Here is a 27,800-nt window from a genome sequence, read left to right as displayed (position 1 = left end):
TGGTTTCCTCTGACCTGAGACCTTTTATCTGTGAATTGTTTCATTATATACTTCGTATTGAAATGCCCATTCTTGTGATTACTTTACATAAAAAAAAAAAGAAAAAATGTAAAATGACTGGAAAGCCACCTTCGTGGACCTCATGCATACTACCGCCCTTCGTGCCCCCTTGAGCTCCTAGTGGCAGGGATGGAAACCTGTAATCTTGGCAAGGGAAAAGCTAACATGACATCTACAGTGGAAACCCTTTGGCATTTTGTATAAAACCGACAAGTGCCCTTCCTATTATACCTACATTATAGTATGCATCTGCTATACATAAAACATACAGTTTTACAGATTGCCGCAGTTGTAAAACCAACATGTTGCACAATTATTGTAAAACCCATATTGATTCCATTCTATTTCCAATACTCATTTTTGTAACAGTTGCTGCTACCTGTGCTTTAGCTGCTGTAAATACATATTGTAAATGTAATCCCAATTGCTGTTACATCGGTCAAACTCACTTTGCTGCCATGGGTGCTGTATATCAACTTTGCCATGGTAGCTACAAAACCCACATTGTTGCCACAAGTTATTTTCTATTATGAAGCTACATATAGGCTATCACATCTCTTATACAGTGGGGATCGAAAGTTTGGGCACCCCAGCTAAAAATTTGTATTAATGTGCATAAAGAAGCCAAGGAAAGATGGAAAAATCTGCAAAAGGCATCAACTTACAGATTAGACATTCTTATAATATGTCAACAAAAGTTAGATTTTATTTCCATCATTTACACTTTCAAAATAACAGAAAACAAAAAAATGGCGTCTGCAAAAGTTTGGGCACCCTGCAGAATTTATAGCATGCACTGCCCCCTTTGCCAAGCTGAGACCTGCCAGTGTCATGGATTGTTCTCAATCATTGTCTGGGAAGACCAGGTAATGTCAATCTTAAAGGTTTTAAATGCCCAGACTCATCTGACCTTGCCCCAACAATCAGCACCATGGGTTCTTCTAAACCGTTGTCTAGAAAACTGAAACTGAAAATAGGTGACGCTCACAAAGCTGAAACTGAAAATAGTTGACGCTCACAAGAATTGAAAGACTCTGCCCCAATCCATCCGACTGTTGCCTTCCCTCCCCACATTCAGGCACTCCCTCAAAACCCATCTTTTCAGGGAAGCCTACCCCACCCTCACCTAACGGCCTTTCTCCCTCATTCCTCCCACCACTTCATCCCCCTCAGCCACTTCAACCCCCTCAGCCACTTCATTCCCCTCAGCCACTTCCTATTGTTCCACTACCCCCTCCCTCCTAGATTGTAAGCTTGAAAGAGTAGGGCCCTCTTACCCCTCGTACGCTGTCTGTCTTTGTTGTACTGTGCCATGTATTGTCCCCCCTATTGTACAGCGCTGAGCAAACCCTTTGGCGCTATATAAACTTGATGTAATAATAATAATAGCAGGAGAAGGCTATAAGAAGATAGCAAAGCGTTTTTAGCTGTCAATATCCTCTGTTCGGAATGTAATTAAAAAATGGCAGTCATCAGGAACAGTGGAAGTTAAAGCAAGATCTGGAAGACCAAGAAAAATATCAGACAGAACAGCTCGCAGGGTTGTGAGAAAAACAATTCAAAACCCACGTTTGACTGCATGATCCCTCCAGAAAGATCTGGCAGACACTGGAGTTGTGGTACACTATTCCACTATAAAGAGATACTTGTACAAATATGGTCTTCATGGAAGAGTCATCAGAAGAAAACCTCTTTTACGTCCTCACCACAAAAATCATCGTTTGAACTTTGCAAATGAACATATAGACAAGCCTGATGCATTTTGGAAACAAGTTCTGTGGACCGATGAGGTTAAAATTGAACTTTTTGGCCGGAATGAGCAAAGGTACGTTTGGAGAAGAAGGGGCACAGAAGTTAATGAAAAGAACCTCTGTCCAACTGTTAAGCATGGGGTTGGATCAATCATGCTTTGGGGTTGTGTTGCAGCCAGTGGCACAGGGAACATCTCATGAGTAGAAGGAAAAATGGATTCAATAAAATTTCAGCAAATTTTGGATGGTAACTTGATGCCATCTGTGAAAAAGCTGAAGTTAAAGAGAGGATGGCTTCTACAAATGGATAATGATCCTAAACACACCTCGAAATCCACGGGGGATTACATCAAGAGGCGTAAACTGAAGGTTTTGCCATGGCCTTCACAATCTCCTGATCTCAACATAATTGAAAATCTATGGATAGACCTTAAAAGAGCAGTGTGTGACAGACAGCCCAGAAATCTCAAAGAACTGGAAGACTTTTGTAAGGAAGAATGGGCAAAGATACCTCAAACAAGAATTGAAAGACTCTTGGCTGGCTACAAAAAGCGTTTACAAGCTGTGATACTTGCCAAAGGGGGCAGTACAAGATATTAACTCTGCAGGGTGCCCAAACTTTTGCAGACGCCATTTTTTTGTTTTCTGTTATTTTGAAAGTGTAAATGATGGAAATAAAATCTAACTTTTGTTGACATATTATAAGAATGTCTAATCTGTAATTTGATGCCTTTTGGAGATTTTTCCATCTTTCCTTGGCTTCTTTATGCACATTAATACAAATTTTTAGCTGGGGTGCCCAAACTTTCGATCCCCACTGTAATCTTTGTCACTGCAACAGCTTTATTTATTGATTTATTTCATACTTGTATAGCGCTGTCAATTTACGCAGCACTTTACATATATATTGTACATTCACATCGTTCCGTAACCTTCAAGGGGCGTACAATCTAAGGTCCCTAACTTACATTCATACATACACATACTAGGGCCAATTTATACAGGAGCCAATTAGCATTTTTTATGGACTCTTCATTTTCTAGAAAATATGAAGGATTGATGGAAAAAAACTAGAAGAACGTCACTTTAAGTTTATCAGTTAAATTGACATGTTTCTTTTCTTATATACAGTCATGGCCGAAATTGTTGGCACCCTTGATATTTTTCCTGAAAATCAAGTATTTCACACAAAAAAGGTATTGCATTAACACATGTTTTGCTATACACATGTTTATTCCCTTTGTATGTATTGGAACAAATATAAAACAGAGGCAGAAAAGCAAATATGACATAATGTCACACAAAACCCCAAAAATGGGCTGGACAAAAGTATTGGCACCCTTAACTTAATATTTGGTTGCACACCCTTTGGAAAACATAACTGAAATCAGTCGCTTCCTATAACCATCAATAAGCTTCTGACACCTCTCACCCGGAATTTTGGACCACTCTTCCTTTGCAAACAGCTCCAGGTCTCTCTTATTGGAAGGACACCTTTTCCCAACAGCAATTTTAAGATCTCTCCACAGGTGTTCAATGGGATTTAGATCTGGGCTCATTGCTGGCCACTTCAGAACTCTCCAGCGCTTCTTTGCCATCCATTTCTGAGTGCTTTTTGACGTATGTTTGGGGTCATTGTCCTGCTGGAAGACCCAGGATCTTGGACGCAAACCCAGCTTTCTGACACTGGGCCCTACAGTGCGACCCAAAATCCTTTGGTAATCCTCAGATTTCATGATGCCTTGCACACAGTCAAGGCACCCAGTGCCAGAGGCAGCAAAACAACCCCAAAACATCATTGAACCTCCACCATATTTTACCGTAGGTACTGTGTTTTGTTCTTTGTAGGCCTCATTCCGTTTTCGGTAAACAGTAGAATGATGTGCTTTACCGAAAAGCTCTATCTTGGTCTCATCTGTCCACAAGACGTTTTCCCAGAAGGCTTTTGGCTTACTCAAGTACATTTTGGCAAACTGTAGTCTTGCTTTTTTATGTCTCTGTGTCAGCAGTGGGGTCCTCCTGGGTCTCCTGCCATAGCGTTTCATTTCATTTAAATGTCGACGGATAGTTCGCGCTGACACTGATGCTCCCTGAGCCTGCAGGACAGCTTGAATGTCTTTGGAACATGTTTGGGGCTGCTTATCCACCATCCGGACTATTCTGCGTTGCAATCTTTCATCAATTTTCCTCATCCGTCCACGACCAGGGAGATTAGCTACAGTGCCATGGGTTGCAAACTTCTTGATAATGTTGCGCACTGTGGACAAAGGCAAATCTAGTTCTCTGGAGATGGACTTGTAACCTTGAGATTGTTGATATTTTGCCACAATTTTGGTTCTCAGGTCCTCAGACAGTTCTCGTCTCCTCTTTCTGTTGTCCATGCTTAGTGTGGCACAGACAGACACACAATGCAAAGGTTAAGTGAACGTCTCTCCTTTTTATCTGCTTTCAGGTGTGATTTCTATATTGCCCACACCTGTTACTTGCCCCAGGTGAGTTTACAGGAGCATCACATGCTTGTAACATTCTTATTTATCCGCAGTTGTGAAAGGGTGCCAATACTTTTGTCCAGCCCATTTTTGGAGGTTTGTGTGACATTATGTCGAATTTGCTTTTTTTCCTCCCTTTTTTTGTTTTGTCCCAATACACACAAAGGGAATAAACATGTGTATAGCAAAACATGTGTTAATGCAATACGTTTCGTGAGAAATACATGATTTCCTGGAGAAATATCAAGGGTGCCAACAATTTCGGCCATGACTGTAACATAAGTTTTAGGCCTCATGCAAATGGAAGTAAGACGCTTCTTTTATAGGTGTCCATCATTCGCATACTGAATTTGCGTGTATGCCTGTACATTTTATTTCAGTGGCTTGACTAAATTAATATTCTAGCCAACAGAATGAGTTTACGTTCATGTGCTTCTAAATACCATACACCCGTAAATGCACATAAAAATGTGACAGAGGCAATTTTTCTGCCAAATTCTCGCAGTATATTTGGAGCATAAATTCATATGCCAATGTGCATGAGATCTGAGTTTTAGCCATCTCCTACTCTATCAAACACAAGACAATTGTTATACATGCACTTTCATCTACCGGTAGGTATTTATCCCTGCAGTTTATGATATTTTTGTGAAGAATGCAGGTAACAAATATGTTTTATATTATTTATATAATACGTACTGATCACAGTGTAAATACCGTAGCTTTTTTGTATGTGGCCTTTTTGGCATTGATTCATTTAGATAGTTTACTGAAGTGTCTCTTATATTAAGCTGCATGTCATATTGCCTCTTTTTGTCACAGGTCTCCTTAGCCTGAGAATTGCACTTGCTCTGGGGAATATTCTGATCAGTCTGACAAGGTATTGTGCCTTGAAGAGGTCTGATGGAATCATCCATTGGGCTATGCAGAAAATACACATGCTACGTCCATTGACTCCTCTCAGTCTGAAGAGCAAAGGCTCTACTGGATAGATAATTGGTGGCCTGCCAAACTTAAGTCCTTTTTACAAAGTGTAATGAAATTGTCCTTCCCAACATGTAATGGAGTTTCCACTTAATCCTATTTATCAAATTCTTCCTTTAGCCTCTCTCTGGTTTATAATGTGCATATCTCTGCAGGATCTAATGAATCACACTAAATAAAGCCTGCCAACCTGTCTCAAATGTTGACTGTCTTCTGGAATGATGGTGTGTTGGCACATTATGAAGCAACGTGGTTCACATACCTGTTTCTAAGATTTTCCCAGTTCCGTAATCTTTCCCAGACTAGTATTTAGTAAATGTGCTGGACATATTCCTTTTATAGCTACAGAACATTTTTTTTTTATACTGTGATGATCACATAAAGTAGAGCTGACTAGACTCATGAAAGGACAGTTTTTAAAGTGGTTGTAAACCTCAGACATGAACATGAGCAAAGCATAGTGTGTGACTGTATCAATCCAAGGCACGAAGAGTAATTTCTGTCTTCTGCTTCGTTCCTCTGCTATCAGCATGAATCACTTCTGACAAGTTTTCCTGACACCAAGAGAAAAATGGTGTCAGGGAGAGAACAGCCTGTGATTGACAGCCTGAACTCTGTTCCTGTGAGCTGTGTGAAGGGGGGTGTCCTTTCCCTTCCCTTCGGCTTTTAGATATAGCTGATGTAACTTAAGCTCTTCGCTCACTACTTTTGAGAACTCGGAGATCCTGTGTAAATTCTGCATTTTGAATGGATGTAGGGGGTGGACTGCTGTAGATAAACGTACAATCTATGTAGGAGGATTTGTTTAATCTCCGAGTATCACCTGAGGACGCTTCACTGGCTATATTCAAGGGTTTACAATCACTTTAGGGTTTGTGGTATGTAATTTATGATGGTAAAACATTTATTTAAAGCCCAAGTGACAAAAGCAAAAACAGAAAAATCGGCACAAGGCACATAACTTATAGTCAGTAGAATGTGTTCCTTGTGTTGATTCCTCTGCTGTTAGTGGTACTTTTCCTCTGTCCTACCCCTGCCGCCTTCTGTTGCTCTTCTGTTGCAATGGGAGTGAATACTCTCTCATCAAGAGATTCTGTCTTTGCCCACCCATCTGCTTCATTCACTAAAGCTGTACTCTAGCTTCTATGAATGGAACAGTATCTAAATATGGAGGACAGGCACATTATTACTAACAGAAGAGGTATCTGCACAAGGGACTCATGATACGGACTGTAAATTATGCCCCTTGTACTGATTTTTTCTGGTTTTGATTTTGACTGTACTTGGACTTTAACAATGCATCTATTTTTTGAAGGTTTATTTTGTTAATAGACATAGTTTTATCATCTAGATTATCCTATAAACCAGTCTATTCGTAATCCTTATACCCCAGAGGAACCCCTAAATTATTTTTCTGCTGTCTGAGACCCCATACTAAAGCCAATTCATCTGGGTTCAATGGGGACAATGACCCTTACATTGGTAGTCAGAATAATTCAACTCTTAGTCGTGGTCAGAATGTCGGCCTTAGAAACATTTTTAAAAAATCATTGATGCCATGCTCCTTGCTAAATAACCTTGTCCCTGAAATTATGAAGGCACCATCAAATGGGAGATGGATCAGCCACAACCCATTGAACCCCTAGCAACCTCTGAAGGAACCTTTGGGTTCCAAAAAACCCTTGTAAGAGTAGCAGGAGGTACTTCCTCTATATAAACCCACCCTCTTCTGGGCCTCTGCTGCTCTTCTCCCATTTGCAGTGGGAGACGGACCGCTCGGGCAGGGAGTACCAGAAGCAACTCCCTCCCTGCTAGAGGACACCCCACCTCTCATAGGTACTACTCTTCATGACTGACTACTTGACTTCTGTTACCCTTGGTAATCACTTGCTGTATTCCACACTGCATTAACTCTTGCAGAATTAACTACTTGCATACACCCCTCTGAATAACTTCAGACCAGGCATGAAAACATTTCCAAACTCTATTGAAAGAACTCAAAGTAGTCAACAGTCATCCCCAAACTCAAACGCTAACTAGGCTTTGGCTACTGCAGCGTACTTGCACAGGTGAAGTCAATACTTGGCATTCCATGATGGCAGTGCTTCAGAAGCTGGTGTCTTCAGGGTGGACTGCAGGTTCTAGCAGTCCCCGTGCCTGTTAAAGACTAGGGCTGATGAACTGGGCTTTAGGGCCTCTCAGACTCTCGACATTGCGGCTCTCTCAGGCTAAGCAAGGCTATGTTCGACAACCCTTGGATCCGGACCCCCGTCCCTTTTATAATGGCACAGGACCGGTTAGGGCAGCAAACCATCTAACTACAAGTAGGCAACCTGCCTACCCCTGGTTGAAAATGGCTGCGCTAAACTCAAAGATTTGAATATACAAGCTCTGATAATTCAACCAAACCCAGTTTTGATCTGTCTCAGTTTCAAATGATATTGCAGTTGATTGATTCTACCACAATCATATTAATGTGTACATAGTAAAGCCAGTTGGAGCAGATATCAGTTAACCTGGCTGTATGTTTTGGGGAGTGATTAGAGAACCCAAAGGAGTAAGCTATGCAAGCAAATATACAAACTCCATGCAGTTACCTTCCATGCTGAGAATCAAACCCAGAGCAGTAAGGTAAAATGTAGGTCAGTTAGGTAAAACCCTGTACCTTCTGAAGTCCAAATATTGATAGTCCCCCAAAACGGACAGTGTAGCAGCAAGAACAGGAACTGACAATAACGTGCAGAGAGATAAGTCAACAATACTCGACAGTTGCTTTATCCTGTGTAGGTGAAAAGGCAGATCAGTGATAATTCCATAGGAAATGTGCTGAACAGAGTGTTCTGGACCTGGAAATCTTGTCCTGATAAGCAGGGTCATTGTGGAATGACAAGCATGTACACAAACATAGAGCCTCCCTCACTATTTGCTTACTCAGCAGAAAAACAAAGTGACAGCATCTTCCCTTCCTCCTGTCACAGCCAGATTTATGTTTGGCAACATCCATGGTAGCGTGGCCTTGCTGATGAATATGTGAGAGACAAATCCTTTTCATGTTCTTTTGCAAGAGCCAAAGTGCTGTGTTTTTTTTTTTTTTTTGTTTTTTTTTTGTATGAAGCTGCTGGTAAACGTTTTAGCAACTGAATGAGAAAAACAGGTCAAACCCAGTAAAGGTGTCTGTTTTCCATTCCATTTATATTCTATCTACACTGTCATCCAGACTATATCAGAACTTTAAAGCGGAACTTTACACATAGCTTGAGAAAAAAAATGTTCTTTTATAATTCATGTGTTCTGTAAATTGCCTCCAGCATTGTTCCTGTTTCTTCTTGCTGGAGGCTGTCATTTCCTGAAGCCCAGAGCCTTTGAGCAGCAGTAAATCTTTAGGTTGTCAGCAGATTAGCACAGTGCCAAAAAATTGAGCAGCTGAGCATGTACAGAGCAGAGTGAGTGTATTACTCGATTTTAAACAGTATAGGCACTTATTTTTAATGTTTTACATAATACCTGCAAAAGGGGTCAGCTTGATGTTATCTAGCAGAACTTAATTTGCTGACTAAAGTTCCACATTAAGGAATCTGTTAGGAGTAATAGACACCTTTTTCATTGCACATCACTCCTACAAAAGGTTGCCAGTAGGTTGAAAAAAACCCACTGGTTTACCACATTGCTTTGATGCTGAGACCTTTGAATTCGGGTCTTCAGATCTGACTGTTTATTGTTACCCTCCTCAACCTGACCGAGATGGGTACTGGGGATTCAGCCCAGGGCATACAGCTCACCAATACATTCACCCCTTCACACACTACCAGGAGGCATCTGAAGTGGATTTGCAAAAAGCAGCATTATGATCACTGTTTGTATAATCATAAGCATGCCTTCCTCTTCTTATCGAACTGTGACAATGATTAGGCCTGCTGAAAAGACCCTAAGACCTTGAGCATCACATTAGGGGAGCCTGCACATAGATTTGGGGGGTGCTTGTTATTTACCGTAAGGAGGCATAGAGAAAGGATTCTCCAGAGTGTCTATTTAAATCGGAATATATATTATTTGTATAAAGATATAGATAGACAGTGTTTCATAAAGGTATTCATGCCTCTTGAAATTTTCCACATTTTGTCATGTTACAACACAAACATACATGTATTTTATGTGATAGACCAACACAAAGTGGCACATAATTGTGAAGTTGAAGGAAAATGATAAATGGTTTTAAAAATTTTTTTGTAGATATCTGAAAAGTGTGGCGTGCATTTGTATTCAGCCCCCTTGAGTCAATACTTTGTAGAACCACCTTTTGCTGCAAACACAGATGAATGTCTTTTTAGGGATGTCTCTACCAGCTTTGCACATCTAGAGAGTGACATTGTGCCCATTCTTCTTTGCAAAATAGCTCAAGCTCTGTCAGATTGGATGGAGAGCTTCCATGAACAGCAATTTTGAAGTCTTGCCACAGATTCTCACTTTGCTTTATGTCTGGACTTTGTGTTGGTCTATCACAAAAAACACCCAATAAAATAAACTTACGTTTTTGGTTGTGACATGACAAAATGTGGAAAATTTCGAGGGACATGAATAGTTTTTCAAGGCAGTGTGTGTACGTGTGTGTGTGTGTACATATGTATGTGTGTCTGTGTGTGTCTGTGTGTGTGTGTGTGTGTGTGTATGTATATATGTGTATGTGTGTGTGTGTGTGTGTGTGTATGTATATATATATATATATATATATATATATATATATATATATATATATGTGTGTATATATATATATATATATATGTGTGTGTGTGTGTGTATATATATATATATATATATATATATATATATATACACTAAATATCTTCTCTCTCCCTTTCCATTCTATATTCTCTGCTACTCTACTTGCATGCAGTATGTAGGTGAACTGTATAAGCAATTGATCCTGCTCTTTCCTCTTCCGTTACCCAGTATCCAGACCTGCTAGGAATGGCACATTGTCAAAGACAGGACGCCGAGCACGCACAGACAGAAGAGTCTCCCGTGGCAGGCGAGCCGCAACCTCTCGACCAGAACGTGTGTGGCCACATGGAATTATTCCTTACGTCGTCAGTGGAAATTTCACAGGTCTCTCAATGACTCTATCTTAAAATAAGAGCCCTCATTACATTGTCTGTTTTAAGCTTTTTCCCTTTTGGAAATCTGTTTTTTGTATGATCCATTTTATATTGCATATAACTTTCCAAGTGCTCCTTTTACCATTTTAGTATCTTCTAATATGTTGACCTTACATGTCACAGGCAGTCAGAAGGCAATATTTCGGCAAGCGATGCGCCACTGGGAGAAGCACACTTGTGTCACATTTCTAGAGAGAACAGATGAGGACAGTTACATTGTCTTCACATATAGGCCTTGTGGGTAAGGTACCATTCCACCTTCAAAACTGAAATGCCGTGTGGTTTTTAACATCGTTCCAGTTTTCAGAGTATTTCTCCTGTGCCATTTGACTTATCTCCTTGTGTTCAGGTGCTGCTCCTACGTGGGTCGTCGTGGAGGAGGACCTCAAGCCATTTCTATTGGAAAGAACTGTGACAAGTTCGGAATTGTGGTTCATGAGCTGGGTCACGTCATTGGATTCTGGCATGAACATACAAGGCCGGACCGGGATCATCACGTCACCATCATTCGAGACAACATCCAACCGGGTACTTGAGAAGATGGTCCCCAGGGATTTTTGGTGGGCTTTGGTAGCTGGTATTGGCAAGTAAAAAAAAGGATAGCTCCAGTTCCACCAGAAATGATCATGTGTGCATTTAGTGTCCCCTATTTTGAATGAAAGCTTCTATTAAACCTTAAAATAAATGGAAACAATTGGGTTTACATATACATTTCTTTATGCTTTCATAAGGAAATGCATATGGAAATCTTTATATTTGTCCCCTTGTTTAGCTTTACTTATATAATCAGTCTGAAGAGGGCCTTTTGAGGACTAGCAGTTGCTGTCCTGTGCACTCTCTGACACAGCACCATAGCTTAATTTCCCATAAATTACATCCCTTTCTTATTTTAGACTTTTATGCAAACACGTGGGGAGGTGTGTTATGAAAAGGCAGCAACTATCAACCCTCATGGGAGCGTGTAGGCTCTGACTTTCAGCCATGGTGTTGTCTTTCAATGTGATTAGGAAGGTTAAAGTGTTTGCCCAGAAATTGAGTTGGATTGAGTAGGAAAGTATTGAGTAGGAAAGTTGGGTTTCATTCACATTCTGCCTACTGACAATAGTTTCATTATCATGGAAGTAAGGAAAAATCTCCAACACCAGCAAAAACAGAAATAAAAAATGCCCTTTTTTAGTAGAACGCGGGATGGCTAAATCCTTGTCGGCTTTTTATTGCTGTCAGTTGAACAGGGAGTGGAAATCTCTCTACCAGAGCCTCGGATAGCTGTAAAAACCCAACAGAGGTTCTGCTCCTTTCTCACTATTGAAAATTGTTTTGGCTGGACATACACTTTTTTTTTTTTTTTTTTTTTTTTCATAACTCCAGTCATAACTGGTTTTCATTAAAATGTTTTCCCAATGGGTATTGAAATTGTCAGAATGTGGGAAAGTACTTTTTGAGTTTTACCCAAAACAAGCATGCAGATTAGGCGTTATGACTTCACTCTGACATTCCTTATCGGCAAGCTTCTTCCAGATCAGTTACTAAGAACTAAATCCAGAGACAGAGGGTAAGTGTAACATATGCAACCAAGGAAAATGAGAATATAGGGTAATTGTATGGTCAGGACTCCTCGAGGGTGTGTCCAAGTGCGTGACTACTCCTCATTAGCAGCTTAGAATTCCAGAGTAGCCCTGTGTTATTATCTGATTGACTGTTATTTCCTCAGGACAGGAGTATAATTTCCTGAAAATGGAGCCAGAAGAGGTGGAATCTTTGGGAGAAACCTATGATTTTGACAGCATAATGCACTATGCTAAGAATACTTTCTCCAGGTGAGGGAGTATTTGGAATTCATAAACTCCAGTGTCTTTACCAATTGCAATGTTTCCGCTTGATGGATCACAACTGTCTTGACAGAATATTTGAAGGTCGCTTTTTAACCCTTTGTAATAAAGGTGTCCGTGACCTGGGGGCTGTATTGCTAATTTTCCATGCATTTTTGGGTTTTTCTTGTAATTTGTTTTTTTTTTTTACAGAGGGATTTTCCTTGACACAATTCTACCTAAATATGAAGTAAATGGAGTTAAGCCATCAATAGGACAGAGGACAAGGCTTAGTGTTGGGGATATTGCACAGGCCAGGAAACTTTATCAGTGTACAGGTATTGTTGTTTGCTATGTATTACTTTTATACTATTTGATATAATGTGTGAATTAAGATGCCGATAGTTAAATAGAATGCTGTGTTTTATAAGCAGTGTAAGAGAATACTGGTACTGACTCTAGAAGGACAGCTGTTATAGTATTATTTCCGAGAATGTCCTGTATTCATTGATGTGCTGGTATATAGGGAATGATGTGTGCACTAAGCTATATTAGTGTTGACTAACCTCAAAAAACAGTGCTTGTTGTTTTAATGGTTTGCCTGGAATTTTGTTAATACCATAATGCTAGCTATCAATGTAGTATACAGGAATTGGGATATGTATATGTATACTGGATTGTATTGTTGTACAAGTAATGCTGAATGCATTGTGCTTGTTGATGTATAGGGAATGATTTTTGCACTGAATTCTGTTATACTAGGATTATGGTGTATACAGAGATTTTTTTTTTTTTTAATCTATAGTCATTTGTATAGGAAGTCTTTTTGTACAGTATTGAAATACTGAGTTGTTTAGAGACAGCACCATGTGTTCTTAGCTCTGTCAGTTTCCACCTATTGGCGCTGCAGATGCCATGTATACTTGTATTAATGCACAGACAATGCTGTGTGTACTGATTTTTGTCAGTGTGCAGGGAATGCTGTGAGTACTTTGCTCTGTCTGTAAATATAGAATGCTGCAAGAACTGTATTGGTGTGCAGTGATGTCCATGGAATGCTGTGTTTGCTGGGCTCATATTGATGTACAGAGAATGATCTATGTACTGGGTTCTATTGGAGTGCAGGGAATGCTATGTCTGCTGGGTTTTATTAGGAGTGCAGTGAATGATCTGTGTACTGGGTTCTGTAGTAGTGCAGAAAATGCTGTATCTGTTGGGTTCGATTGGTGTGCATGGAATGCTGTTTCTGCTGGGTTCCTTTGGTGTGCAGGGAATGATCTGTGTACTGGGCTTTATTAATATGCAGGGAATAATGTGTGCAATGGGTCCTTTTGGAGTGCAGGGAATGCTCTGTGTCTCAGATATATTGGTATGCAGGGAATGCTATGTTTACGGACTTCTATTGGGGTGCAGGGATTAATGTTTGTACTGGGTTTGTTTATTCGGGGAATGCTCGGTGTACTGGATCCTATTGTTGTGCAGGGAATTTTGTGTACTGGGTTTTATTATTTTGCAGGAAATGCTTTGTGTACTAAGTACTTCTCATGTGCAAGGAAAGCTCTGTGTACTGGGCTGTATTGGGGGGGGGGTGCAAAATTATGTGTGTTTTGGGTTACATTGGTGTGCAGAGAATTTTTGTGTATACTGGGCTCTATAGGTGTGCAGGGGATGCCATGCGTACTGGGGGTCTATTGCTGTCAAAGGAAATGTGTTTTGATGGGTTCTGTTGGTGTGCAGGGTGTCCTCTGTGACCTGGGATCTATTAGTGTGCAGGGAATGGTGTGTGTATTGGGTTCTATATAATTTGTGTACAGGGGCGGACTGACAACTCATGGGGCCCCCGGGCAATTGGGGATCATGGGGCCCCTGTATCCTTGTCCAAACTCAAAAAAGCCTATGAAAAAGGTACCAGGGGCATCCAATGGGGCCCCCTACTGACCCCGGGCCCTCGGGCAGTGCCCGAGTTTCCAAATGGTCAGTCCGCCCCTGTTTGTGTGTTTGTGTATGGGGTTCCATTGATGCTCAGGGAACATTGTGTACAGGAATGCTGAGGGCACTAGCTCCTTCAGTATCCACTAACTAGTAGTGAGGTTGCTTTCTTTAACTGCTGTTCAGGAAATACTGTACATAATGGATCATATTGGAAAACAACTATGTGTGTCCTGGGATGTAACGTTTCTCTCCAAATGCTCTGTGTAGCAAGCTGTATCAGTGTACAAGTAATGTTACATTGTGTTTTGGGCTCTGTAGATGGAGTACACTGCAGTGATGTGCAAAGTAATTGTTGTGTACAGCTCTGTAGCGTGCAGTGAATTGTTTAGGTGCCAGTCATGTCCAGATTATAGAGAAGGGTTAATATGCATTTGGCTCTGGGATGTACTGGGAATGCTGTGTGTACTAAGCTGTGTGAACCGAGTCTTGTTCTTGGCCTTTCCGTTCTAATTGACTTGCTCCGATCTTTCTCTCTTTTTCTCACACTCGTCAGTTGGAGAGCTGTACATCTTGTCTCTCTTTCACCATCCTCGTGTAAGTGAACCTTTCCCAGTTTCCCTGACAACAGCAGGAAGCATTTGTTTGCAGTGGTCATCAGCTGTGTGTAGAAATGTCAATACAGTGTTACTCCAAGCACAGAGCTTTGTCTGTAACCTCCTCATTTCCGAGAGGAATGTAGCCCGCTGCCATATTAACTCCGCCATGTCCTTGCCTGAGCACTAACAGGTTGTATCCAGCTGCCACAGATCTTCTAGAACTGATTTTTCTTGGGATAACACAATGTGCACCAGATGTCCATTCATATGTGCTGACTTTGTCTCATAATACTTTACTAGAGGTCTGTCTTTCTCTTGTTACAAAACTAGCTGTCATGTGAAATCATTTAATTTTAAATAGGACAAACAGAAAAGGCATATTATTACATAACCTATAAGAGCTTTTAAGCTCTACCTGACAACAAGACCGGTCTCAGCGCCAAGTGGCCAATTCACCTAAAAAATGCCCAATAAACTATGTAGGCTGTAGTAAAGAAGTTTGTGGAGGTACACATAGGATTGCAGACCCCAGCTGCACCTCAGATGACAATAACAAAAATAAATTGAAAAGAAAAGTACCGTAAGTTAATGAAATAAACAGTAGACAAAAATATTGGAGAATGTATGGATGCATGCTGCAACTGTTCCCTTGTGGGCTCTGCAGTGAGAACTGAGTGATCAAATACTGCTGATCCCTCAGTTCTCACCACCGCTAATAGCAGAGAGCTGTGACTGAGGGCTTTCTGCCCTTCCCCTCCAGCATTTGCTGGAGCACCGGACTGGGGAGGGTTAGTAGCATAATTATTAATGTGGAATGTATTTTCTTTTTGTTAAAGAACATTAATTGTTTTCAACTTGTTATGGTAAAATTTTGCTTTAAGGTAAACCAAAAGGGGTGACGGGTTTGCAATTCGGAGCCACTTCTTGATTCTTACGGCCCTAACATTTCCTGGCTTAAATAGAAACACAAAACAGAGCACACCAGAGTGTACAGATAAAAACTCCTTTTAATAGATAAGAGGTAAAATTACACTCTCACAATAAAGCGACTTGATCAGGGCACATCACCAGGATGGACCTCTCCAGTGGTAAACTAGGTCTCACCAACCGATGCTGAAGACACTTTTGCTAGGTAGCCAACCTAAAGGTGAGCTGTTAACAGGGATAACAACCTCTGACGTGGACACTGCAGGAACTGTGGGGAAGGAATTTACAACAAAGTCCCTAGAATATGAAGACCAAGGACCAATAAACAAAAAGAAAGTGCTGCACTATAACCTAGCATGTGCCAAAAACCTAATACCCCTAACTGGAAAATGATATTAAGAGGTGCTGACAAACCAATAAAATATATATATATATATATATATATATATATATATATATATATATATATATATATATACACATGTGAAAAGTAAACACCCAACAGAGCTTCCCTCTAAAGGCTATAGACACAATATCCGTGTAAAAGTGTATAAAAGATGAATAAACACTGTGGAAGATACTAATCAAAAACCCATAGACAAGGTATTATCAATAAAATAAACACCTGGCCGACCATTAGTCTGAGCCGTGCAGGTAAATCAATAAAAGTGGTTAGCATAAATGAACAATATAATAAAAGTGATCAAATGAAACACGTATGTCAGGGCTAATGGGCATTTCTTCCGAACAGTGACCAACTGCAGGATGCGCTCAAACATAAATAGAAGGGCCTCTCATATCCAACCAGTTTTTTATTTTCCACAAACACATAAGATGAAATTGCACTCACATGAAAACATCAGGGCAAAAAACCCTCATACAGCATATCATTTGGGGTAAACAAAGATGGCGGCGATCATCGTCGTACTGCATTGCGTCACACATCACGTGGCGACTACAGGAATTCAGGTCCCTGAAGAAGTCACATAATTGGTTGCACTATGAGAGGCCGTACTCTTTATACTTGAGCGCATCCTGCAGTTCGTCACTGTCTGGAAGAGATGCCCATTAGCCCTGATATACAGTATCTCACAGAAGTGAGTTCACCCCTCACATTTTTGTAAATATGTTATTATATCTTTTCATATGTCAACATAGCCTTTAGAGGGAGGCTCTGTTGGGTGTTTACATTTCACATTTATATATATTTTTATTGGTTTGTCAGCACCTCTTAATATCATTTTCCAGTCAGGGGTTTTGGGCGTCTTTTTTTTTTTTTTTTTTCCTTTGTTTATTGGTCTATTGAATGGTGGTATACTTCTTTGTGTTTGCAGCTTTTAGGGTAGGCATTATCCCCTTTGAAGACTTCCTTTATTATTAAGACAGAGGACCAAAGTTGTATCCAGGTTGTATGAAGTACTTCCACTCCCAGGCTAGGTACTTTTACACAACTGGGTTACAACTTTGGTCCTCTTTCCACACTCTGGGATGTTTTTGTATATTCCTTTTCCATGGTTCTTGCGGTGTCCACTTCAGAAGTCATCATTTCTGCTGTCATATGAATGTAGGGAAAGCACAGATGTCATCCTGGGGAAATTGTTTTAGAGCCTGCCATCACCCCGGACATTGCACACTCTGTGTTAGGCTCTACATACCTCCTCCTCCCTCTGCTTACATCACTTTCTATTCTTCTATAGCTTGCAGCTACAATCTCTGGAGTCTCTGGGAGAAGAGATTTGCCTTAACCACCAGGAGACCAGGAGTGGACTCCTGAAACCAGATGTCTCCTGAGTTTCCCATAGAAATTGACAGCTATTGTAAACAGTCTTCAGCCCGGTGTAAGCTCCAAGTTGTGTAGCTTAAACAGGGCTGCTTCTCACTTATAGTTGAACAGAGCAGCAGGAGAGTAAAGGGAATGCAAGAATAGGCTGTTGCAAGAGCCAAATGGCAAACCACAGGTTTTACTAAAAAAACATTAATTATACACAGTAAACATATTTTGTGTGTTCGCTGATTAAAACCCTGGCAAATGATTTAATTCTCAGACAGTTATCAGCAAGCCAGATTTCTAGTATTTCTTTGCCTCTGAGACAAGCCTAGGTTGTTCATCATCTGATTATCACATACAGCAGTCAGGTTTTTGTATTACTAATTTTATGTGATGTGAAGGGGCTTTATCATTTACTGAGAACAGTTCTGAAGTAAGACCTTACCAATCCTGTTTCCAAAAAGAAACCTGTGCTATAGGCAGTATGTAGGATACGTTTACTGATTTTTTAAAATAAAACAAATTTTTTTTTAAAATGTTATTTGTCTGGTAGACACTGTGATTAAATGGCTTCAATATTTCTTCAGTTCTTTCCCCATTTTACTTGACTTTGTGCATTATCGTTCCCAGATCAGTGACTTAAAGTAATGAAGCCAGAAATAGCCAGGCAATTAGCATCAAAGAAGTGTCACTACTCCACTTATTATAAATATAACAATCAGTGAAGCTGCTGCTGACGTGAAATTGTGTTCTCAACAATAATAATAAATGTGAATAAGAAATGCTGCGCTTTTTTTTTTTTTTTAAAAAAAAGAGAATAAGAAACCAAATGTGTCTGTGTGTCCACCTAATGTCCCACTATGACATCAATAACCACAACAAAATTATTACCCTATTGTGAAAATAATATACAATATAAAGTACCAAAAAATAATAGAAAAGGTCCCAACACATGTGCGTTGAATTCACAAATTCCATTGTGCAACAGAATAAAGTCCAATCCACAGTGCTTCCAACAATATTTAGCGCCCTCTTCTTTATATAGTGAACGACACCAACAACAAAGCATATGTTGTACTGCTGATAATCAAACGTGTCACCTCTGTGCTCACAGAACTCTCACCTCTGTATGTATGTAACACAGGCCATTGATATTAGTTCCCCAGGTTTTCTCTGGTAGATGGATCATCCAACACCTCCTGTCCACTAGGATCACTCTTCTTTACGGGCATGACCTAATGAATATGATTGCGAGTCTTACAGGGACCTTACCCCATACTATGTTGGAGCACTGGGAAATTTAGCAAGAGTGATCCTAGTGGACAGGAGGTGTTGGATGATCCATCTAGCAAAGAAAACCTGGGGAATTTAATATCTTCAGGCTGTGTTACATCCATATGGATGTGATAGTCCCGTGAACACATGTGATTATCTTTACCAGCACAACGTATGATTTGTTGTTGCGGTCAGTCATTATATAAATAAGATGGCACTAAATATTGTTGGAAACACTAAGAGAGACTGTGGATTGGACTTTATTCTGATGTATGTATGCATGCATACATACATACATACATACATACACTGCTCATAAAAATTAAAGGACCGCTTTTAATCCGAGTATAGCATCAAGTCAGTTAAACTCCTGGGATATTGATCTGGTCAATTAAGCAGCAGAGGGGGTTGTTAATCAGTTTCAGCTGCTTTGGTGTTAATGAAATTAACAGGTGCACTAAATGGGCAACAATGAGACGACCTGCAAAACAGGAATGGTTTTACAGGTGGAGGCCACTGACATTTTTTTCACTACTCATCTTTTCTGACTGCTTTTCACTAGTTTTGCATTTGGCTAGGGTCAGTGTCACTACTGCATACAAAAAAGAGGGGCTGTGAAAAAGAAATTCACAGAAAACGTGGTTACATCATGGACAGAATGCAATACTCAGAATGATTCACAAAAATTATGCTTTATTACACAATATTTATAGACAATAGGGTAAATACCCTGGTTTACCTTCACCTCAGTATGAGATAATACACACAGACCTAAAATCACATAAAAGCAACATCAAGACCGGTCTTAATATAAATGTGCTGCATAAGCAATGACCGAAACCTGTCTAGTGTATTTTCAGCACCAACACATTGGTTACACCACCAGCAGGGGGTGTGTAAAAAAAATTGTACCATCGGGGATACTGCTGTACAGCACTATGCAATAATGGCTGATAACAGGCACCATATATTAATGAAATTACCCATAACCCAATCAAGGCAATGTGGGTGAAAAAATTGGAAATGTAAAAGGGGGGGGGGGTTCGGATGCTCCTATAATAACAGGATGATAAAATGATAGAAATGCAGCCCCTATGTAGGGCACGAGTGAGTGGTGAACATGTACAGAATCACAGTGGACATGCCCATATGTAAAGATGCAGAGTTATTCATAAAGGAATCACTGTTGGTATCCTTAGTGAGATAAAGATGACAGGGCCCTGCTTCACGTGGTTTCTTCACCGCAACATGTGGACTATAAACCACCTTAATATAGATGATAGTATGAAGCCTGCTGGGTCCTCCGTCTCTTGTAATATATAATTGGTGCCTTGCACCTGGATAGTGAATCATATAGTCCCCAACCAGCAATAAATTGATGACAAATGGACAGTCAAACAATATATTCTTGCTGATGTATGTGTAGAGTGTCGAACAAACGCCTTGTCATCTAGCTGTGTGACAGTTCACTCACCACCTGAGCCATAGGTGATGCTTTCAGGTTTCTGTCATTGCTTATGCAGCACATTTATATTAACCTCCCTAACGGTTTTTCCGAGTGTAGCTCGGGGTAAAATGTCTGTACCAAAAGCGGTAACCCCAAGCTACACTCGGGCTTACCATGCGGGCGCTGTATAGGGAGTCCCTGAAGCACTTACCTTGTCCTTTGCTCCCGCGATGTGTCCCCTGCAGCGTCCCCGGCCATCTCCTCCGGCTGATGCCGGCATCCGGCTTCTGTGTTCCGGTCCCTGTGACGTCGGGATGTACGGGCGCCGGCAGGAAATTTGAAAATTTAAAAAAAATGTAATTTTTTCCAAAATGATTTTACATAGTAAAACATTGCTGTTTCAACCCAGATCAGCTAGAGAATCAGCTAGAGAACAGCGATAGTAAATCAGAACCACTTGCAGAATTGAGTGATAATGATTCGTGGAGAAATTTGGCATCAGACACTGAAAACGATTTTGCGACTTTGCTCAGCGATGTGCGAACTTGGCGCTATATTTAAAATTTCAGTGTTTTTGGTTTGATTATATTATTGAATTAAATGTATTATTGTTATATTATTATTTTTTATGATTATTAAATTATAATTTATGATTTTGTGTTTCAAATTTTATCATACCCGGGATGTTTAATAGACTCTTGTTCGGACAGATTTCAGTGAGTTATTCCTAAATATTACAGCCTACAATAAAAAAACTACATATTTCCATGCAAAATAATGGTACCGCTTTTAGCACCAAAAATCTGAAATAATCATACCGCTAGGGAGGTTAAGACCGGTCTTGATGTTGCTTTTATTTGATTTTAGGTCTGTGTGTATTATCTCCTACTGAGGTGATGGTAAACCAGGGTATTTACCCTATTGTCTATAACTATTGTGTAATAAAGCATAATTTATGGGAATCATTCTGAGTATCGCATTCTGTCCATGATGTAACCACTTTTTCAGTAAATTTCTTTTTCACAACCCCTCTTTTTTTGTATGCATGTCTTTTGGTTACTGGGCAGAAACCATATACTGGGTGATACAGCATATTTATGAACCTCTACCCTCTCTTATTCTTTGTCAGTGTCACTACTGGTAGCATGAGGCGATACCTGGACCCTACAAAGGTTGCACAGGCAGTCCAACTCCTCCAGGATGGCACTTCAATACGTGCCATTGCCAGAAGGTTTGCTGTGTCTCCCAGCACAGTCTCAAGAGCATGGAGGAGATTCCAGGAGACAGGAAGTTACTCTAGGAGAGCTGGACAGGGCCGTAGAAGGTCCTTAACCCATCAGCAGTACTGGTATCTGCTCCTGTGTGCAAGAAGGAACAGGATGAGCACCGCCAGAGCCCTACAAAATGACCTCCAGCAGGCCACTGGTGTGAATGTCTTTGACCAATCAGAAACAGACTTCATGAGGGTGACCTGAGGGCCTGACGTCCTGTAGTGGGCCCTGTGCTCACTGCCCGGCACCACAGAGCTCGATTGACATTTGCAATTGAATACCAGAATTGGCAGGTCTGCCACTGGCATTCTGTGCTTTTCACAGATGAGCTCAGATACACCCTGAGCACATGACAGACGGGAAAGGGTCTGGAGAAGCCATGGAAAATGTTATGCTGCCTGAAACGTTGTTTAACATGACCGTTTTGGTGGTGGGTCAATGATGGCATATCCACAGAGGGACGCACAGACCTCTACAGGCTAGACAATGGCACCCTGACTGCCATTAGGTATCGGGATGAAATCCTTGGACCCATTGTCAGATCCTACCCTGGTGCAGCAGGTCCTGGGTTCCTCCTGGTGCATGACAATGTCCGGCCTCATCTGGTGAGAGTATGCAGGCAGTCCCTGGAGGATGAAGGAATTGATACCATTGAATGGCCCCCACGCTCACCTAACCCAAATCCAATAGGACACCATCCGTTGGCTCATTAGGAGCATGCCCCGACATTGTCAGGCACGCATACAAGCAGGTGGGGGCCATACAAACTACTGAGTACCATTTTGAGTTGCTGCAATAATATTTCAGTAGAATAGACTGGCCTGCTGCATAATTTTTTCACTTTGATTTTAGGGGTGACTTTGAATTCAGTCCTCTGTAGGTTGATAATTTTAATTTCCATCAAACAATGGGACATCCTTGCATATCTAACACATTACCCAGTCCATATCAGTATAAATTTCCAGCATGATATTTTTCCTCATTGAGAACTGATGTGTTTTCAAAGTGTTCCTTCAATTTTTTTGAGGTGTGTGTGTGTATAATTTACTTATTTTTATTAGAAAGCAGCGCAGCATTTCACATTCACAGGCAACTAGCATGTTTTGAAGGACATCAGTTGCCTCTCTTTTTCTTAGTACGTTTCCCAGTCAGTGCTTTTACATTTCTGCATAGAGTGAGGAAGGATTGGGACATCTGAAATGTAACTGTCTTGAAATAAGTGGGTTGGCATTGCTGGATTTCTGAAAAGTATACAGCAAATGAAGTGAAGTGAAAATACCTAAACTATATTCTTGTACTGAACCAGTATTGAACTCAAAGGATCCTTGTATGAGGTGCAGACAATTAAAATCGTAGGATGGAAAGATAAGCAACAGACCATGTATTTCCTTTATAAAAGGTTTTCTTTAAATAGAATGACAGTGTTTCCCAAAACCAATATTTATCAACCATGGTACTTTGTGCCTATTTCCAGATGTCCGGGTAAAAGGACAGCTTTCGTTGGCAGAGCTTTAAAGAAGCACGTTATATTGCATTCTGTAAAGAGGTGTGAAAAACATGCAGTATTGGCAGCAGCCAAGTACTGGAAGGAAAAATCAGTGGTAGTGGCCACAGTCAAATTCAAACAATGAAACTCCTGCTGTCAGACTGGTAGCAATGGGCTATAGAGAGCCTTTTAAAGACTCATATCAATAAGCCACTAATTGGCCAAATCCATACACAGTCTTAACTTAGGTTGGGCATTTCATATAGGACATGACACGGCAGCATTTCCATACAAAAAAAATTACTCTAAGGATTCATACAGTGGAAGTTTTTGATATGTCTCCTAAGCACCATCCTCTTGGCAGCTCTGTTTTGACAGAAGAAACCCTTGGTGCTTGTAAACACTTGTAAAGCGTTTAAGCGTGTCAAGAGCTTGGTGTTTGATTCATTTAATTGGCCAGAATAATAATTTATTCAGGCCATTGAAATAAATTAATGCTCAAGCCCTAAACGCAAAAGGAAAAGAGCAAACAGGTGGCTCAAACACCTAGTGCATTATCCAAGGTTTATTTAAAATGTAAAAAACATACTCCCAAACATACCATGCATGTAACTCTTTGTAAGACAATGGAGATGGCCACAACAATAGGCAGGGTGTCCGACTGTCAGTGTGGTCGGCTTTGTGACGCATTTTGGGGATGAGTCCCTTTCCTCAGAGTGTTTTTTCTGCCAAAACGCTGCTGCTCCTGGACATGTTGGCAGTGGGGGATTGTTTCTGCCTCCAAACGCCTATGCGTGTTTGGACACGTAGGCTAACAAGCAAGGGCATTTAGAGGCAGAATAAAATAGCTAGATGCCCTTAAGAGCAGTGTCAAAAATGTCCAGTATGCACAAGGCCTTATAGTTCTCAGGGCAGACCTAAAGTATATCTTTTAGAAGTTGGTTGTTGGAGAAAGGAGAAATGCATTAATCAATGGATTAAATAAGTAGTTCTCTTTAGCAGTGCCATTAAGGCAGAACAAGAACTTTTACAAAGCAACTCATGATGCCATTCACTACCACCCCTCAAAAGTTGGTTACTTAAGGAAGAGATGCTTCCTTCATCATGGAGTTATTACACCAAACCTGCTACATCTCCAGCTTGAAAATAGCAAATTCTTACCAACATTTGGAGAGCCCTATGGAGATGAAATTTCCACTTTCCTTACTGCTTCTTAAAATTCAACAGTATCAGCACTCTTCAACCTCTGTTAGCCTCTTTTCTCCAATTGTATGCATTGCCATTTTAACCCCTGTATGGTGTGATATAAGTAATGGAAGCCCACAGAACTTATTTGTTTCAGAAATATAGACTGTTTACTGAAAAATCTCTTCTCCAAAGGCAAGCATAATATCTTATCAACTGGTGGCAAACAGGCCAAATTGACATCATAGTCTGTGACATCATCAAGTTCTTAGCCCTCAAACTTCAATTTGGCAATCCATGATTTCTTGTCCGCATTCCATTGGGAGGGATACTTAAAACCCCAAGGGGAAAATAGCTGAAAACACCTGGTTTTCCCTAGTGACTATATAGTGCCTTTTTTAAATTGCAGTCTTGTCAGAGCACTTAAAGTAGAACTATAGGCAAAACTTTTTTTTTTTTTTTTATTTTGGACAGAGCAAGGGAGGATTATTACCCTTATCAGATTTTGGGTTTTTTTTTTTGCCATCTGTGTCTTATTGAGGAGATTTCCCTTCACTTCCTGTCCTATAGCCATACAGGAAGTGAGAGGTAATACCTGCAAATTAAGGGCATTCCTTAGGGACCCCCAGGTCATAAGAACTAGTGTCCCCATTGGAAGATCTCCCCTCCTATTACTTTTCTGGGAACAACACAAAATTTGGGATTTTCCTTTACTTTCACCTTTCAATGATAGTGGTAAACTGGACAAACAGAGGGTGAATCTCCTTAGCGAAGGGCACAGACAGCAATAGAAACTGATGAGTCCTAATACCTCTCCATTCTGACCTAAACTTAAAAAAAACAAACAAAACCCCAGTTTTGCCTTTAGTTATATATTAAGACAGACCCACTGCTTCCCACATCATAAGCACTGGGCTTCAACTACTGAGAAAGCTGGACCAAAGGGGAATACTATTAAAGCACAAGTGCAGCCTAAATTAAAAATAGAAAAATCGGCTCAAGGGACATAAAAAAATATAGTTTTTTGTACAGAGGAATAAACAGATACAGTTGAAAAAAAAATCACTTTAAATTCCATTTGAAGCCACAGGTTAATAATCAATCAATATCCCTATCAAAGAAAAACAAATCTCCAATCTCCTGTAAAGATTACAATTTAAAATGAAAGTGCAGCCTTTTCCCAAATTAGCTTGAACCTGCTCCCCCCCCCCCTTCTAAACCCTTTTCTATCTACCATGGGAAGATGTGTATACTTGCCTATTCTGAGGGCACTCAGTTCCGGTTGCATGATCTCCCCAGCGGTTGGCTTCAGTCAAGAGGAGAAATTGCCAACAATGGCTGCATAGCCTAGGTGCTAATGTCACCCATAGGCTTTCTATGGGGCATCCATTGTTGGCTGTCCCCCCTCTACATTGAAGGCTCCTGGACCAGATCACTCTCAGAATAGGAAAGTATAAAATCTTCCTTTCACAGGGTAGATGGAATAGTGTTTAGAAGGTGGGTCGGACCAGATTTAAGTATGGTTAGGAATAGGCTGGACTTCCACTTTAATGAAAGATAAATAAGCTAAAGGTGCGGTGCCACTCAAATCACAATGAAGAAAAATGAATAAAAAAAATGGTAGAATAAAAAGAAGAGGGGAGTAAAGGGGCAGGGGGAAGAAGTACCCAAAAAGCAGGTCAACCACTGACGATGATCACTTAATCTGCTGGTGCTGCATGGATTAATACACAAAGGGGCTGTCAAGAGCTCTTACCAAGATAGTTTGACTATGCTTGCCCTTTTTCCTAGTAAATCCACCATTCATAAAAGCTGTACTACAGCTTCTATGAATAACACAATATCTCTGAATAGGGGACAGACATATGATTGATAGCTCCACGCCCTCAATTCATAGATCCTGTGTCATTAATAGAAGCTGTAGTAGGGTTCCTTTTTGTTGAAAAGATTCAGAAAGGCTGGTCTACATGCTCCAAAGCAGTCCTATAATTAAATGAAAAGTAACAAAACTATATAATCTGGTTTATTGGCTTTTGCTTAAAGTTGACTGTAGAATTTATGATTTTGGTAGGGACATTGAGTGCCTGATTCTTTGTTCTCTGTAGACCAAGAATCAAACTTTGTCAAAAAAAACAAAAGAATCTGTTGGTAATAACCTTTAGGCCTCATGCACACTAGGCGTTCTAAAAACGCAGGTAGCGTAAGCTGTATAAAATCATTTTAAAAGCTTCTCCACGTTCGCAGTTTTATTTATTTTTACACAAAAAAGAAAAACTTTGGCTGAAAAAAACGCTCAAACATTTCCCAGCATTATAGCATTTTTACAGCTAAAAAACCTCCTTGAGTCCCACTTTTTCTTGTTTTTTTTTCCAACCAGAAAACGCCCCAGCCAAAAAACGCTGATTAAAACCTATGTGTGCATGGACACATAGAATAACATGCTGTGGAGTTTATTGGCTGTAGAAAAAAAAAGACAGCTGTAAAAATGCACAGTGTGCATGAGACCTTATAGTTAGGTGCATTGTAAATATTTTTCCTTCAATTTACTTTTCTTATTTTTGACAAAATCCATCAGCAGTAAACTTCACTTGAAACAACCTGTACTACTGTAAAGCAGTAAGCCTTACACCGAGGGGACATTTATCATTTTAATGGTCAAGTAGTTGCTTTTGGGGAGTGAGTGGAGTAGGCTGATGAATTTTGTACCTTTTAAGTGTTCACTCTAAGAAGAGGCAGGAATTCTTTAGAGGTAATTTAACCCCTCATCGGCTACAGTTATTTTCTCAGAACCTAAACTAAGTATCTTCACATCTGGTATTCACAGATAACCTCAGAACATCTGTGTGACATCTGGAAATCACATGACTGTGACATCATCATGAGTGGGGAGACAGCGCAGGAGGGTGGGGGGAGAGAGCAATACCGCAGAGAATGTGTAATTAGGAAGTCAGTGGAACTGTCAGCCACCTATGTCTGCTGTTTTCTTATTGCAGGAACAACCTCTGATCCTGGCTTAACTTCCAGCCAATAGCTTTGCATTGAAAGCTTTGTCAGCTGTTAAATCTGACTAAGGTACATAATCTAAAATTTCTGCTTGTGGTGTGAAAGCATTTAGTTAAAGGAAACCTGTACAGAGAAATACAGAGGCTGCTGTGACTGACATGTACCTCTTGAAAATGATCCTACTGGAATCTGGTTGCTGTGATTTATTGCCCTTTTCACATTGTTTATGTACCATTTTATGGATTCTTGGTTTTTGCTCAGCCATTCATACATGCCAGCAGTTTAAATTTGGTTCTAAAGGCTGAAGGTGTTTACTTTAATGCATTCTGTGCATTAAGGTAAAAACCTAAGTGCAGCTTCTCCCCCCCTACCCCTCTTTATACTTGAGCACGGTGTTGATCCAGCACTGGGCACGAGAGCAGCTGCTCCCTGCTTTCTTTTCCTCCTCATAGGCTCAGAGAAACCATTGGCTCTGGCTGCTCTCAATCACAGCCACTGAGGAGGGGTCGGGGGCAATGGACACATAGTGCCCCCATAACAAGCGGCTTACTATGGGCGCACACAGCAGCAGAGGGGGGGGGGGGCAGAAGAACTGACAGGGGACCCAAGAAAAGGAGGATCAGGGCTGCTCTGTGTACAGAGCAGGTAAGTGTAACATGTTTTTC

The 27,800-nt window shown here is 40.5% G+C and overlaps 1 protein-coding gene across 1 annotated transcript in view; it reads left to right on the top strand.

Annotated features, from left to right (window-relative positions):
- BMP1 (bone morphogenetic protein 1) overlaps positions 1-27,800 on the top strand; it is a 162,307-nt gene that overhangs the window by 72,234 nt on the left and 62,273 nt on the right. Inside the window, exons 3-7 of the mRNA XM_089658704.1 lie at positions 10,232-10,387; positions 10,561-10,678; positions 10,787-10,965; positions 12,149-12,254; positions 12,459-12,583. Coding sequence (XP_089514830.1) covers positions 10,232-10,387; positions 10,561-10,678; positions 10,787-10,965; positions 12,149-12,254; positions 12,459-12,583 — 684 coding nt within the window. The remainder of the gene's footprint in view (positions 1-10,231; positions 10,388-10,560; positions 10,679-10,786; positions 10,966-12,148; positions 12,255-12,458; positions 12,584-27,800) is intronic.

The sequence above is a fragment of the Staurois parvus genome, unplaced genomic scaffold (genome assembly GCF_062004578.1).
Source record: "Staurois parvus isolate SC_StPar_1 unplaced genomic scaffold, SC_StPar_1.0 ptg001090l, whole genome shotgun sequence".
Lineage (NCBI taxonomy): Eukaryota > Metazoa > Chordata > Amphibia > Anura > Ranidae > Staurois > Staurois parvus.
The sequence above is the reverse complement of the archived record's forward strand: the minus strand, read 5'-3'. Positions and strand labels throughout refer to the sequence as shown.